This window comes from Protopterus annectens, chromosome 9.part0, assembly GCF_019279795.1.
Source record: "Protopterus annectens isolate FY-2018-M chromosome 9.part0, PAN1.0, whole genome shotgun sequence".
Taxonomy (NCBI): Eukaryota; Metazoa; Chordata; order Ceratodontiformes; family Protopteridae; genus Protopterus; species Protopterus annectens.
Window position 1 is genome coordinate 158937390 of NC_056743.1, and position 17066 is coordinate 158954455.

Here is a 17066-nt window from a genome sequence, read left to right on the forward strand (position 1 = left end):
AATATTTTCAGTTATCCTCCCACTACTGAAACAATCTTCAATAAAAAAAATCTATAAGCACATATGCTTTCTTAACATCAAGTGATGAAACAGACTCGTAATAATTCTTATCCAACAACAATTCAGACATCTTGTCATAATAATCTTTCCTAACTAGAACAACAAAAGCATTGCCCTTGTCTAAGTTGGTGATAATAATACTCTCATTATTAATCAAACTGTAAAAAATCTTTTTTTCATTGAAAGACATATTCAAATATTTCAATCAATTGCTTTTCAGGCACCATTGCAAATAACTCTAGTTCAATCTTTAAAGGTGGATTGTAGGTGCTGGGCTTGTGAAAATCATTTGGCAAATTAGTATCAGATTTGTAAAAAGGCTTTCATTTATGAACATAGTCTTTCAAACAATTTGTAGTATCAAACTTCTCAACCCTTTTCGCAGGGACAAAGTTCCATCCCTTGCTTAAAACTTTGCAGGCAGTATCTTCTAAAAACAAAGAAGACAAGTTCACAGTTTTAAAACAACAGTCAAAAATACCTTCTACTTTTTCCATTGAAATTGCTCTTTCCAATTGGTTTTCCACCTTCCTTGTCGCTTTTGCTTTGGAGCTGTTAACTCAGCCCATGTTATGTTCATAGTCCCCCTGTGCTGATAGACTTGGTCCAGTTGAAAAACCTTGAGATTAGTGTGCAAAGTATCGAAGGTACCAGAGTTGTCTGAGGCATTAGAAATATTGTTCTTTTGTTGCGGAGGCCTGTTTTCATTATTTTTCTGTGCTAAATGCTCAGACCTATGAATCTGCCTTGAACTCTCTCATATTTAAAGAAGAAAGGCCGTTCTGGCAAAGACTATAAAGGTAATATGTACACTCAGGTAAAATAAATGGTATCCAGTTGCTCAGATGGAGGTAAAGGCCCCAGTTTGGAAAGCCCTGCATCCAGTAGTCATGGTGTTTTTTTTTTTCTTAACCATAACATAATCATTGGAAATAATTTTCCGTATTTCAAATGTTTTTGCAAGCAGTAGTAAGGGGACAACAGCAAGCAGCCTTGCACAAACTCTAAAGTAAAAGCCATGTTGTCACACTATAGTAATCCACAGGTTAGAAGCATCCCATTTAGTGTCCCTTTTATCCTCCTTCAACTGTAGACAAAGTCCTGGAATTTCCATAAATGGCCCAGATCAGACCAAAATGTGAATAAATGTTACTAAAAAGTCTATTCCCATGTAACAAAGGGGTGTCTTGCAAGGGGGGAAGATACAAACTGTCCAGAGGGGAGACCAAGCCTAAGAACTCAATGTAGGGTCAAGTCCACACATTAAGCTAAGGATGGAGACTAATAGAGAGCCATATAAAGGATGTGGGGCTTTGAAACAGGAAGTTATTAAAAGAAGCCCCCAGGAATTTCAAACACAAGCTGAGAAGAGGGTAGAGAGTAGTGAATAACCACAGAAGGAGTGTGGTGTTTTGTGGAAAGAAGTAGTCAAGAAATAAATCAGAATATTGGAATTAACTAATCAGCTACCTTTTTTCAGGGAAGAGTGGTTCTCAGAAGTCCATCTACCTGCCATGTATGGGGCAGAAGCATGATCATCCAACTCTTATGGTCCGGGGAAATTTCTGATACCAGATACCAGTGTATCTGACCTACAAGTTGGCCAACTGAGTTTTGAAGGCAACCAGTGGGAGGTTGAGACATTAAGATTTTTGAGAGAAAATATTTCCAGGATAGTGAAAATAGATGCTTTTGGAGGATCACCACCAGCTTACACTTATTTGAATTTGGACATGACCTTTTTTAATTTCTCCAAATATTTTGGGTTTCTAATATTATGAGAGGAATGGATCCCATTCCTAAGTCAGTACAATTAAAGTTCATGAAATCAATATTGTTTCAATCTTTGATGTCAGTCAAAAGTGCTCTCTGCAGCACCCAGAATGTGTCCAGTAATGACTCTGCATTTCGTACAGGATTGCATGTATTGCTAACATATCAAAATACAATTGTAGATTCTTTTTTATAAGCCTGTTGCTCCTGCTACTATTGGAATTCTCTGGGGTATCTTTCTTCCACATTGCTCTCGTTTCTGCCTGCAGACCAAGGTGTTTTATGACTTAGTGTCTCTCTGTATGCATGACACTGTAGTCACTGGGTGTGGCAATTTCAATGATCAATGCTACTTTTGTCTTCTTTTCATGGACTACTATATCTGGTTTTCTAGCATCTATCTTTTGAACTGTTGGTAATGGGTGATCCCCATGTGATGTAAATTTCACCATTTTCTATTATGCTTTTGGCTCAGGTTTCCAGTGTTTTTCAGCCACTTCAATAGCATAATGTTTGCACAATCCTTAGTGCAACAGTCTTGCCACATTATTATGCCTTTCAGTATACAATCCTTCTGCCATTAGCATGTCACAACCAGCAATGAGGTGTGCGACTGTTTCCAATTCGGTTTTACAAAACCTATATTTGTCTGTTTCTCCCAAATGTTCAATGGACTTTATAAACCAGCATGTAAGTAGCCCACTGTCTTAGGCCGCCGATATTATCTTTTCATCTCTTGGTTCGAATTCACCTCTCCATAACCATTCCTGCGTTCATTCCTGATCAACATGAGGTTCTTCCAGAAGTTTTCCATACTTGCAACTATATTTATGCATTTTCCACATTTTTCTTGCCTTCTCATCTGTTCCTTCATCTTATAGTCTTTCTTTTGTTTTTTTGGCACAGTCATTTGCTGCCTGATTTTTATCAACTTCTGGTTAGATTTCCATTCCTGCTTGATGCCGATTCTCCTCATGTTTCAAAACTTTCACTACATTTGGGTCTTGTGAGGTCAGCAGATATTGTAGAGTTCCACGATTGCAGATCTATACATATAATCGATTTCAAGGAGGCCCATCCCTCCTTTGGAACGGGGAATATATAATCTTGGTATACACTGATTTTTCCATTTGGTGAGCATGAAGCATCTTTCTTGATTTCCTGTCTTATCTGTCCAACACATTTTAGGGCCAGTCAATCATTCTAAAATTGTAAGTTAAGACAGGAAGAGCAAATTGGTTTATAGCTTGGATTTTGTTCCTAGATGTCAATGCTGTTTTCAGGATTAATTTAATTCTTCTAAATTATTCCTTACTAAGTTGTATTCACATTTGTTCATGTTTTATTGTTGATCCTTCATCAGTTCTGAAATATTTATACACCCCTCTTGCTCAAGTTCTTTTATATCACATTCTTGTCCCAAACTGATGTTTTCCTTGTGCTGAGGTTTCCCCTGCTTTAAAGGTTGCTTTTGCACATTTATTAAGACCAAATGACATTTTATATCATGTGAAAAAGTTTTGACAACTTGCAGTTGTACTTTCAGTTCCTCATCTGATGAGGTATACAGTTTTAAATCATCAACAAAGAGAAGATGAGAAGGCTTTATACTTTGTTGTTTCTAAGGAGCCAAATTTTTGCAATGGCCTAAGCTGTTAAGTAGACAGCTTAATGGGTTATGGACATGGCAGAATAGCAGCGGTGACAGAGAATCACCCTGGAATACCGCCTTTGAATTTTTATCCCTGGGATAATAATTTGTCCTTTATCATGGCTTAATTGCAAAGTGGTCTGCCACTGTTTCATAGTCACTGTAATGTAGTAGCTCAGTGTAGGGTGTATCTTATACATTTTTAAGCACTCTTTTATCCATGAATGTAGGATACTGTCAAATGCTTTTTTCTGCTCAGTCCATGCCATACTTAGATTTTTCCCCTTTTTACAGTTCTCCACTATAACTTTATTTAACAACAAATGATCCTTTGTTCCATATGACTTTCTTTTATTTCTCTTTTGTTCTCCTGCCATAATTGAGTTTTCTTCTAAATGACTATAAACTCTGTCAGCATCAATTCCCATGTATAGTTTATATGTCGTCAGAAGGCAAGTTATTGGCCTATAATTTTTAGTGTAGCTTGCAGGTTCGCTCTCAAGAAGGAGCATTGTTTTTCTGTTGTTAGCCAGGTTGTTGTCTGTTCAGGGTGCGCATATAAATAGTTCTTACTCATGGCTAAATTTTCGTGCAAAGATGTTAATACTTTTAACCAGAAGTTAGGTACTACATCTGGGCTTGGGGTTTTCCTGTTAGAAGCTTTCCTTAACTTTGTTTCAATCTCTCTGGCTGCTACTTCATCCCATTTCATATCCTGTACCTTTAAACTTCTTATTCTTTCTTTTACTTCATCCTTTCCTTTTAGCATCATTCTTATGTTCCACAGGATCTTCATAAATACTTCTCCAAAATGTATTTATTTCTTCTTTTTTGGGTGGTCTTTCATTTCCTTTTACCTTGTTTCCCCAGTTCTCTATAAAACTTTTTTGGTTCATCAATAAATTTCTTATTTTCTACTTTTCCCTTATATTTATCTGTGTATCTTCAAACTTTTTCCACCTGTGCTGAGATTTTCAGTTTGTTATTTGTGATACTACATGATAGATCCTGGTCTGTTCTAATGCTGCACATTGCTTTTATCACGGCTATCTTTCTCAGTATTTTTGTTGGCACTTCATGTCTTAATTGCTTGATAGTTTTCTCTATTTAATATTTCCATGATGGTATTCAATTTCTCCCCTTCGTTTCCCTCACTACCCTGTGTTTTTGTGGTCGATCTTTATTAGTTATTAATTTAGCTATACAGTACTACATCCTGTTTACTTCTGTTATATCACATGGATCTCTATGGACAGTTCTAATTACTGTGCTCATTTGTTTTATCAAACTTCTGACTTTTTGGATTTTATTGACCTTCTGCAGTTTATTTCTTTCATTGATCTTCTGTATAGGAAAGTTAATGAGAGAGGAGAGATCATGTGACAACTGCTGGTATCTAAGTTATTTAGTGGGATAATTATGAAAATAGCTCATAGCCATGTTTTTGGAGGTCACTGATGAATGGACAAAGCCAAGGCACTAATCAGATGTTATAAAGGAGATTGAAAACTTCTGTTTCAGCAGGCAACTGTAACCCAGGCTTTCAGAATCCTTTGATCCTTTCTTCCATAATAGAAGACCCCTTTGTGGGATTATAATGAGCATCATGTGGGCACCAGCTGTGTTCAACTGAGGACACCAGTATATACGGGTTGTGTTAGACTATACTACTCAGTTCCCTGAGTTTGTTCCTCTCAAGAAAGTTACTTCTAGGGGAAATTGTTTTTTTCTGTTGTTCTCTCAGATAGTAATACAAAAGGAAATGTTGATGGACTTATGTCAAAATTTATGAAACACCTGTGCCAAAATCTATTTGTTAAAGAACTAAGGATTTCAGTGTATCATGAGGTTGATGTTGGAAAAAGGTAATTGAGGAAGATGGGAATGACTGGGTCCATATACCGTATAGCAAAATGCCCCAAGAATTCTTAGATATAGATGAAGAAATGTGAAAGAAAGGAAAGACAAGATTTAGAAGTGTCAATGGATACTATACAGACCTTCACTAGAGATTGAACAATGCCCACTGTGCAAGAGCGCATGAAAAGGGCCAAAGTGAGCCAGCAGGGAGTATATAACAGCAAAACATGGGGAATGGAGTTTCAGGTGGGGCATCAAGTTTTGGTTCTGATCCCAACAACTGAAAGCAAATTCCTTAACCTATTTCAAGGGCCTTACAAAATCATATAGCAAATAAATTAGGTAAATTGTAAAGCTAGGCAACAATAGAGGTGACATGCTGAGCAAAACTGTTAATTAAATGTTCTAAAGGCATGGGAAGGAGTACAAGTGAGTGAAGTGGACACAATGTCTAAGGGGGATCATTATGAAAAAGAAAAATTAATTATTTCACTACCTCTAGTGGAAACAGACAAAACCCTTTCTAAGACTCAAAGTCGGGAAGTTCAGGAATTACTCCTGAGTTAGAGGACATATTTTCAGAAATACCAAAGTGAATGACTTTTATTAAACTTATTTTGAGTTTCTTGTTCTTGGGTTGGGATCAGAACCAAAACTTGATGCCCCACCTGAAACTCCATTCCCCATGCTTTGCTGTTATTTCACTACCTCTAGTGGAAACGGACATAACCCTTTCTAAGACTCATAGTCGGGAAGTTCAGGAATTTCTCCTGAGTTAGATGACATATTTTCAGAACTACCAAAGTGAATGACTTTTATTAAACGTCATACAAAGATAGTCAGAGGGGAGGAGGTCAGCCTAAGGTCGTATCAAGAACAAGAAGCTCAAAATAAGTAATAAAGTAGCTCTAAACAAGTAATAAAGTCCTCCAGTTAAGGTGAAGGCAGAGTAGCTTGCCCTACTTTCTGGCTCCACTCTACGGATCCATTTAACCAGTGTTTCTTGGGGATTCAATATTACTTGTATCCAACAGCACAGACAGTGCTTCAATGAAAAAAAAGGGGAGGTTAAAAGAAATATAATACTACGTCATTAGCCAAAACTGCTAGCATTGGTGAAAGACTGCCAATAACGTCCGCAAATCAGACTCCACATAATCTAAACCAGTTGGACCTAATGGAAAACCCTGCAAATGCAGTCACTCTACAACAGATTATGCTAGAGCTACAGAAGATGAATTCTACCATCTCATCTTATAAAGAAAATGTAGATGGGAAACTTACAGACATGGTAAAAGCACATTGGGCACTCATTCCAACCAGGTCACTCCAATGAATGGAGAGATGAGAAATGTCAAACAATGACTGGGGTCAGCCAAAGCCTGCCTAGAAGTGATGAAGTCTAAGCTGGTGGGTCTTGAAGACTATGAACACAGGATGAACTTCTGCTTTGCTAGTCTGTGAAAATGGAGGGAACAATATGTACAGATTATATGAATAGGTAGTTGACATCTTGGACTAAACTATATGAAGAGGAATTTCATATTGTGAGTTGCCCACCAGGTGTTCATTTCCTGGCATTTGTGCTCCACAATGCCCAAAACTATTCTGGTTCACTTAGAATCTTACACTGTGAAGACAGACTATTACTTATTTTGTGTATTCCTAGTAAGATTATTACAACTGGGAACTCTCTGGTGTTTTATTAACTTGACTACTCTGTAGACACCAGAATGAAGTAGGTGGCTTTTTGGACCACAATCAAACTTTGTAGAGAGCCTCAAGGTTCTAAAGTTGCATAAAAGGATAAAGCCCTGACTGCGCATGGGATGTCCAATTTTAGATAACACTTCCAATATTGGAACAGAAATCCAAAAAAAGTGTCAACTACTGTTCTAATCCAAGGCCTAGTGTCAGAGTTAAGTTACATATACCACATAGCCAGAATTTGGAATCAAAGGTTGTATCCAAAATGTTCTTTACATTCACTCCATACTTGTTATGATATGCAACCATATACATTCAACAACTCCGCATAGCCATATGAAATGAAGATAGTCTGCTCCTTCTGCCCACTGTGCCAACAATGATTACCACCACTCCAGACTTATGTAGCTGTACATGGGTCTAATGCCACAAGTAACACTTCTTAGTCATAAACTTTGCAGTGGATGGCTAGGTCACCTCATGCTGCCATTTGTGACTGCTCTGCTATTCACTAAAGGTCAAGGGGTTAATTTGCTGATTATTTCACTTGTGCAGCAGATTAGTTAGGTGTGGGTGGGATTTATTAGCTGATTATCCCACTACTGCAGCAGATTAGTGTGGTGGGATTTATTAGGTGATTATTCCACTTGTGCAGCAGATTAGTTAGAAGTGGTCGGGGTTAATTAGCTGACTATTCCACTTATGCAGCAGATTAGTTAGGTGTGCATAGAGTTAAATAGCTGACTATTCCACTTGTGTAACAGATTAGTTAGATGTGGCTGGGGTTAATTAGCTGACTATTCCACTTACACTGCGGATTACTTAGGTGTGGGTGGGGTTAATTAGCTGACTAGTCCACTTTTGCAGCATATTACTTAGGTGTGGGTAAGGTTAATTAGATGACTATTCTACTTGTGTATCAGATTAGTTAGTGCAGCCGGGGTTAATTAGCTGACTATTCCACTTATTCAGCAGATTAGTTAGGTGCAGCTAAGGTTAATTAGCTGACTATTTCACTTATGCAGCAGAGTAGTTAGGTGTGGGTGGGGTCAAATAGCTGATTATTCCAGTTATGCAGCAGATTAGTGAGGTGTGGGTTGGGTTAATTAGATTACCATTCCATTTATGCAGCAGATTAGTTTTGTGTGGCTGTGGTTAATTAGCTGACTATTCCACTTATGCAGCAGATTAGTTAGGTCTGTGAGGGTTCAATTAGCTGACTATTCTACTTCTTTTCAGATTAGTTAGGTATAGGTGGGGTTAATAAGCTGATTATTTCAGTTATGTAGCAGAATAGTTTGGTGTGTGTGGGGTTAATTAGCTGATTATTCCAGTTATGCAGCAGATTACTGCGGCATGGGTGTGGTTAATTAGCTGACTATTCCACTTATGCAAAAAATTAGTTAAGTGTGGCTGGAGTTAATTGCTGACCATTCCACTTATACAGCAGATTAATAAAGTGTGGGTAGGGTTGATTAGCTGACTATCCCTTCAAGTCGCCAGAATAGAATCTTTGGAAAAATCTTAAGGTCTATCTGCAGTACAAATAGCATACAGTTGAATGCCACTGAAGAATTTTTGATGGGTTTAGGAGTCATTGCCACTTTGGCCCTGACCAAATTATTCTAAAATTCCTTAACCTTAGTAGATTGCTTATATAATTTAAGCAGAAGTCCCACATATTTCTTAAATTTCTGTCATTTACTTCACATTGTTTGTGTAGGTTTATCTAGCTTATCTACCTGTTTTGAAATAACTCAACATGGGTTTAGACTACTTTTGATGTACGTGTCTGTCCCTCTCCCATAACAAATTAGTCAGAATTACTGTCTGTCTATATACTTATGCAAATTGGTTGGATATATATCCAGGGTCTGTTATCATCTCCAAGTTATTAACTTTCAGGACAATAACATATATTTCACTGACTCATTCCATAGACCTGTTGACTAATTGTTTAGGGGATTAGAGGATATAATATCCTTTATCCAACGAAACAATTTAGATTTCTCCCATTTCTCTGTAAAGTGGGAAAGTATTACAAATGCTTATATTCATGTTTATTGCTTTTAATTTCACACGTATATCTTTTCCCAACACCCTCCCTTTTTGCATCTCTGTCCTTGATTTTAAGAGAGCTTATCAATCCAAGCTGTTTTTCTCCTTCCTGTTTAGCAGCCAAGATAAATTTTACACTATTTCCAGCACTCCATTGTGTTGGGGATAAAGCTGCAACTATGTCCCTGGAGATTCAGGTTTAATTAACAGCTCGGGCACCTGAAGTGCTGGCATGGAGGGATGGGCATGCCCACTGCAGGACGAGGATGTTTAGGTATTCTTAGGCATTCCCTATGTGGAAGTGCGGTCCATAGAGGAGAGTAGCGCTTGGAAAACAAGTGGATGCAGGGTAGGAACCAATTGGTAGGTCATAAATGAAAAAGAAAAGTAGTACTCAATGGCATGACATCCCCAGCATATCTTTAGGTTTCACTTTGGCCTCAGTCTGAGAATGGAGACAGTCAAGGGACAGTAGGAAAGGCAGATAGGCTCAGCAATGGATGTGGGCACCTGGGGCAAGCCTAAAAGAATGAAGCAGAAGAAAGATGAACAAATAAACAAAAATGAAGTAGACTTTGCACTTTTTGAATCTTAACCATTCAGTTGTAGAGTTTATTCCCTTCCCTTTTGAGCTAGCCCAGAAAGTTTGTACCCTCTTTTCCAAACTCTCTTGTAATAAGAGTGGATCAAACTTCTAAGGGAAAATGGTTCACCATGTTCCATATAAACCTAACCTAATTGTAACCAAAAAATTATCTGATACAGGCCCAGCAAGAATTTGATGGTCTTGAGCCACCCACAAGAGTAGTTGATTGACCAACCAAAAATCTGTATGACTAGCCACTCCCCTAGAATGATAACTATACTGTAATTCTGTTGAGCGGAACATTCTCCATATGTCTACTAACTGTAAATGCTTCTTAAAACCTAACAACTCCTTTCCTATCCTATACTATACTAGGCAATCTTATTATACCTGAAGTATTCTATCCAGGACAGGATCCAATGCTTCAGTGAAATCCCCCCCCAGCTCTAATCAGGTATTGATTTTTGTGCATTTTCCCTACTGTTTTCCACAAGCAGCAATTCGGGACAGTGTCATCTATACTGGACAAGTAATAATTAGCATTACAAAACTAGCCCTGTGTACAGTCTAGAGCTAGTACAATCTACCACCACTGAATATCTATAATAACTGCCTACCCTCATCTGGCAGAGGTTGGACTGACAAATAAATGATGGCCTTTCCACTTAGCAAACATTTTGGTTGCCTGCTTTTGCTGAAATTTAGTTTCCTGCTATAAGGATAAGCTGGGCACCAGATTCATTAGAAGTGTTTACAACAGCCCCATTGACATCCCTTTGCTATTCCAAGAGAGACATGTTTCATCCCAAAATTACTTTCGAAGGATCTTTTAAATTCGGGTTACTTGCTGGTTGTCTACTTAAGCAATGTAGATGATTTTGCCCGTTAGACAGGTATTGGCCAAACAAAGAATGAAAGATGGCTTCCGATGAGAAAACAACAGAAACAAGGTAAAAAGCCTGTCAGACTAAACTGATAGACAGTTGCAACTTATCAACCAGCCAAAAAATGGAGTCTCACTCCAACTTGGGTTAGGTCATAGTCAAAGAAAGTAATCCAACTTTTCTTGATAAAGGCAAAAGTCCTTGGACACCATGCACCAATAAACAACATTTTTTAATGAGTAAGTGTAAACAGCTAATGCATTTTTATTATTGCTTCATCAGGTTTGTAACTTAACAAACAAAAAAAAAACACCTTTATAGCAGCATTCATTATATAATTAATGAAACCCATCCATTACATTCTTAAAATTAGCAATAATCTAAGCCACTATCAATACAATTTATTTAAAAGACTGCGAATGAAGAGATATACAAGTGTGAATAAAACTTAAGATTATTGCTCAGTTGTGAGAATTTTGAGAACAAAATTAGGAAGAGCGGAGACATGTTAATAGAAAAGCTCGGAAGCATAATTCATATTTGCAAAGACATAGCATGCATCACAGACATATATTCAATAATGTTATGCATGGCCAATTTAAGCACGTATCAGTGTTAACAACAGAAGAAATTAGTCTAATATGTACTATGGATGGATTGTATCTTTGTTTGTTCCATGGGTGCCTTCTCAAAGCATTGAATGGCAGATTTTTTTTTACTGTATACAGATTTTGATACTACAGAGATCACAATAACACATGTGGTGCCTGAATTCATTTTCTGGACATTCAAATACTAAGCAGAGACTTGGATTTGCTGATTCTGTGAATTATGTCATACTTCAAAGCCACTACCAGTCCTGTAATTTTATTTATTTATTTAAATCTGTTCAGATAATGGTATTGAAAAATAAGTGATCCCAAGCAGAGACTAGACAATCCCAAGGAGGGAATTAATATACAGGGAGAGCCTGTAAAAAGAAGACTACCTATTCAATCATGACATCTGTGTGCCGAGACAGAGCTCATTTATAGAGCTGCCATTTCCTTTCTCCTCCTTAACCATAGATGGCTTAGAACCACATTTAGAAGCTTGAAAACCAAACAATATTTATTTATTTATTTGTTTATTTATTTATTTATTTATTTATTTGTTTATTTATTTATTGACTTTTATTAACCGGGTTTGTCCAACTGGGCTTGTGGCCCATTTTCAGTGGAGACCCGAGGAGGAAAGCTCCAGTAGTACATTTTTAAACGTGCAATTTTTAAACAATATTGATATGGTAGCAGTTATAGCAAAAAGATTCACATATGTTGGGTTACGTGCATAAAGTTAAAGTTGCATTAAAAAAAGCTTAGTAACATAATTTTACATTGATATAGTTCAATAGGTCAACAATAAATTTTTTTTGTTTGTATAAAATTATGCGAATGCATAGTAGACACATTGGAGAGAGAGGTGTAATGAGGTACTAATTATGGTCCTATAGAGGGTACATAAAGGTAAGGCAGACTAGGTAGGGTCATGGCAAGGGCAGGTCCTGGAATTGAGAAGATAAGCTTTTAGTTATTTTTTAAAGTGTGAACTAAACTGAAATAAAATAAATAATTAAAAGTAACAGACCTAAAACAAGTAACTACAGCAGTAGTTACAGCCACCTACCTTGTGTGTGTGTTTATCTGAGTTTCTGTACATGTACTAGACACCGTGTCTCTCTTCTTGTGCATCTGTTTGTTTGTATATATGTACGTGACTGTGTGTATACACATCATTAAATGCTTACATAGGTACCTTTCTGATATTCTGAGGCTTATAACTGTAAGCCCTCAGAATATTACATCCCCACAATAGTGAGACTGAATGAGTGAAAATATGGACCTGCATATACCAAGTTCAGGATTGGTCTTTCTCAAAGTACTCCCTTTTCTGCGAGGTATGGTAGTCTCAGAGTTGGAATATATAAGTCTGTGTGTACCCCCCCCCAAATTGGAGGTGCAGAAGGACATCTTTAAAGCAGAACAGCAATGTTCATCATTCATTGTTATCCTGCATTTTAATTTCTTGTTTTATATCATTCCTGCACTTACAGTCACAAGTCTCAGAACTCCAGCAGGGGACTACTTACATAACCTATGTTGCATTGCAGGGAACTACTTACATAACCTATGTTGCATTGCAGGGAACTACTTACATAACCTATGTTGCATTGCAGGAACTACTTACATAACCTATGTTGCATTGCAGGGAACTACTTACATAACCTATGTTGCATTGCAGGGAACTACTTACATAACCTATGTTGCATTGCAGGGAACTACTTACATAACCTATGTTGCATTGCAGGGAACTACTTACATAACCTATGTTGCATTGCAGGAACTACTTACATAACCTATGTTGCATTGCAGGAACTACTTACATAACCTATGTTGCATTGCAGGAACTACTTACATAACCTATGTTGCATTGCAGGGAACTACTTACATAACCTATGTTGCATTGCAGGGAACTACTTACATAACCTATGTTGCATTGCAGGAACTACTTACATAACCTATGTTGCATTGCAGGAACTACTTACATAACCTATGTTGCATTGCAGGAACTACTTACATAACCTATGTTGCATTGCAGGAACTACTTACATAACCTATGTTGCATTGCAGGAACTACTTACATAACCTATGTTGCATTGCAGGGAACTACTTACATAACCTATGTTGCATTGCAGGAACTACTTACATAACCTATGTTGCATTGCAGGGAACTACTTACATAACCTATGTTGCATTGCAGGGAACTACTTACATAACCTATGTTGCATTGCAGGAACTACTTACATAACCTATGTTGCATTGCAGGAACTACTTACATAACCTATGTTGCATTGCAGGAACTACTTACATAACCTATGTTGCATTGCAGGGAACTACTTACATAACCTATGTTGCATTGCAGGAACTACTTACATAACCTATGTTGCATTGCAGGAACTACTTACATAACCTATGTTGCATTGCAGGGAACTACTTACATAACCTATGTTGCATTGCAGGGAACTACTTACATAACCTATGTTGCATTGCAGGGAACTACTTACATAACCTATGTTGCATTGCAGGGAACTACTTACATAACCTATGTTGCATTGCAGGGAACTACTTACATAACCTATGTTGCATACATTTTATAAGTTAAATACTTCCTGCTATTCACAGTGCCTGTCGTTTCCTTGCCTGCCATATGGTTAAACTAATTAACTTTATTGTATTGGACAACCTGTTTCTTTAACACTGAAGGTACTGGTACCATTGAAAGCAACAGGACTGGATAGATATGTGCTCTGCATTACTAAATGAGTTGGCATAGAGTTTGTTAACGTCATTTGCTACTATGGCATATTATGGGTTTTATGTCTGTACATGAACCTTTGTATATTTTTTTCAAAATCTAATGTTCTAGTGTTCAAAAAAAAACAAGCAATGGGTCCAAGAGGCAGTTTAAATATACAGGGAAAACTCGCACTAGATAACACAGACTAAAATTAAACAATTTGCAGACTATTCATTTACTCTAGGTTAGACCTAAATTTGTATAGTAGCTCTACTTCCACCTGAAATACTATGACCTTCTGAATTATAAGGAGAAGTTCCCTTTCATACATACAGGAGGCTGCCATATCGCTCACTGAGAATGAAGTCGATGAGGTTTCAACTCGGGGACTTTCAGTTCCATGACTGCTGCTTCCAATAATAAAGTCACTGCCAGTGTGCCATTTCTAAGTATGTGCTTGCAGTGATTCCTTCTCTTCTTCATGTTTGTGGAGTTGGTATAAATACATTTGTGGTAATCTGCTTTAATTGTCTTCTTTCAAGCAGGTGGGGGGGTTAGTGACCCCAAGGTTTGCTGATGCCTAAAACAGGCTATGAATGAAGGTTTAGGAAGCTCTCATTGGTTGACCGTTTGTGACAATGTAGGTCACAAATTTTTACCAACTAGTTTTGCAAGTCTCCTTGCACCCTTCAACATGTACAGAATTTCCTAATTATATATTCTAATCCCAAGGTTGTGCCAGTTGAGATATAGGTGTAAGACAGTGTAAGACACATTTGGTCTGTAAAACTACACTTCTGCTTGTCACTCAAAACACATTACTGTAAGGTGGCAGTTAAGGCAATGCACTTTTTCAAGGCTTGTCACTGCACATCTGACTCTTATGACCTTCCACTTACTACACTGAGTTCAACGACTGACTCTGCATCATTTGCTCATGTATTATCATAACTGCTTGTGATGCTGACATTCCTATAACCAAGAAATGTGACTTCCCAGAGTCGTTACTTAGAATGGCATGCGGTAGGGAAACGGAAAGGCTACATACCTCTTGAAGAGCTACAGAAAAAAGTTATCTAATGTCAGAAGGAACAATAATCTTCTATCCATTTGGGTGCTGTTTTTACTGAGTAGTTGACAGTGATGCCATGCTTTATCATCAGCCCTATTCAATGTTTGTTGACTTTAATAGGTAAATGTCTTTTTTCTTTTAATACAGAAAGCTACAATGAGTGATTCTGAGTCAGATGGTGAAATTAATGAGTATCAACACCTTGTGCATTCTGCACAGGAAGAAGAACAGATTTTCCAAACACCAGAACAAGAAAGACAGTTCTGTCCTCCACTGACTTTGAAAAATGCAACTCTGATTTGTTGTGGGGTCGTGGCACTAAGCTTCATTGTGGCGATATTGGCATTTTTGTCTGGGATGTCTAGGAAGACCCTGGTGGATGTTGTAACTGAGTGTGGAGTGGTGAGGGGTTATCACAGTAATATTGCATACTCATTCAAAGCAATACCATATGCTGTGCCCCCAGTAGGAGATTTAAGATGGAAGCCACCACGAGGACTTAAAGAGGCCAATTTTTGCTGGAATGGCTCTTATGATGCTACTGCATTCAGAGATATGTGTGCCCAGATTCGGCCCATGAGCTCAATTGGAAAAGTAATGGGTTCTGAAGACTGCTTGCACCTCAATGTATGGACACCCACACTGGATAAGATGGCAAAGTTGCCAGTCATGGTATATATTCATGGGGGCTGCCTGCATGTACTTAGTGGCTTTGAGAAAGGCTATCATCCCACAGAGGAGCTGGCCAAGGTGACAAATACAGTCTATGTCAGCCTGAACTATCGTCTGAATGCATTTGGATTTATGGCATTGGAGCTTTTAAGAAAAAATTCAGCACAAAATATATCAGGTAAGCATAAAGTGTTAGTAACTTGTACTTCCTCAAAAAAAAAAAAGTTGAGCAGTGGTATTATATTATGTAATAATTTGGAGTCACATTTTTTTATCATGAAGGTGTATAAGAACTAGCTACTTTGAGAATGAATAGGCCATTATCTAACAGAGTAGTGTGCCTTCACAGATCAAACTCTTTGCATCTTGTCTCACCATTTATTGGTGGGATAAATTCATCTTACATTCTCAACAATTTGAGGTTAATAAGTGAAGCTCTAGATACAGGCCTTGACCGTGTAACAAGATTAACTGACCAAGAGCTTAGTTTTGTATGCTAGAAGGGCAAGTGGATGAGAGTTCCCTCACTAAAGAAATGTATCTTGGTGGAGACCAAAGAGCTAACCCTGGAAACACAAAGCTAGTGGGCTTGAACTGTATGTCATCAGCAATGACCAAGCCAAAACCAGAGGTTGTGCATGCAAACTAGGTCAACATTGTAGGTAGTGCACATGTGCACTCATTTCTATCTCAGGGGGTGTATAGAACTACATAAAAAGAAATTCCTTTACTCACCAAGCAAAACGGCCATCTTTTAGCAGTTCACCACTTTTTTACCTATGGAACCAGATATTTTATTTTTCTTCCTGTATTTTGTCTTAGTCCTTCAAGCTTGCATTGTTTTTTCATGTTCTCACTCATTTGTCTTTGTTGCTGTGGAAACAGTATTGTTCCATTGACCAGTATGGCACCTACATTTGCTGCTGTGCTCTGAGTCACAGAGTTCATTGAGTTTGGCTCCTATTGGCATTTTCTGACCTGTGCCAAGAGGAAACCCACTGAAGGGGTATATTTATTTTATTTATTTTTATTTTTATTTTACATTTGTTGACCGGGCTAGTCTAAATAGTCTAACTGGATATATGTCCATTTTCAGTAGAGGCCCGGGGAGAAAAGCTCCAGGAAATAACATACAATTTAACAAAAATAGCATAGAGACAGTCTTATGCAGAAATAATTATAACATAAAAAACAGTTTTAAACAGCTGTACTTATAACAGAAAGTGTAAGCTAAAGAAATTGATAAAGAAAATTATAAAACATAGAAGAATACATTTTTTTTTTTAATAAGGTGCTCTTATTAGGAACAAATCTTAGTAGGTCATAGTTTACTAGTATACATGTATAATTTATATGAGAGAAAAGGATACAGAAGTATTTTAAGAAGTTTTGTAATTGGAGAAGGTA

At 37.5% G+C, this 17066-nt stretch overlaps 1 protein-coding gene across 5 annotated transcripts in view; it reads left to right on the forward strand.

The window, feature by feature from the left end:
* LOC122811105 (para-nitrobenzyl esterase-like) overlaps positions 1-17066 on the forward strand; it is a 284915-nt gene that overhangs the window by 68742 nt on the left and 199107 nt on the right. For all 5 annotated transcript variants that reach the window (XM_044082687.1, XM_044082684.1, XM_044082685.1 and 2 more), the window contains one exon: positions 15135-15837. In XM_044082687.1, coding sequence (XP_043938622.1) covers positions 15144-15837 — 694 coding nt within the window. In that variant the 5' untranslated portion in view covers positions 15135-15143. The remainder of the gene's footprint in view (positions 1-15134; positions 15838-17066) is intronic.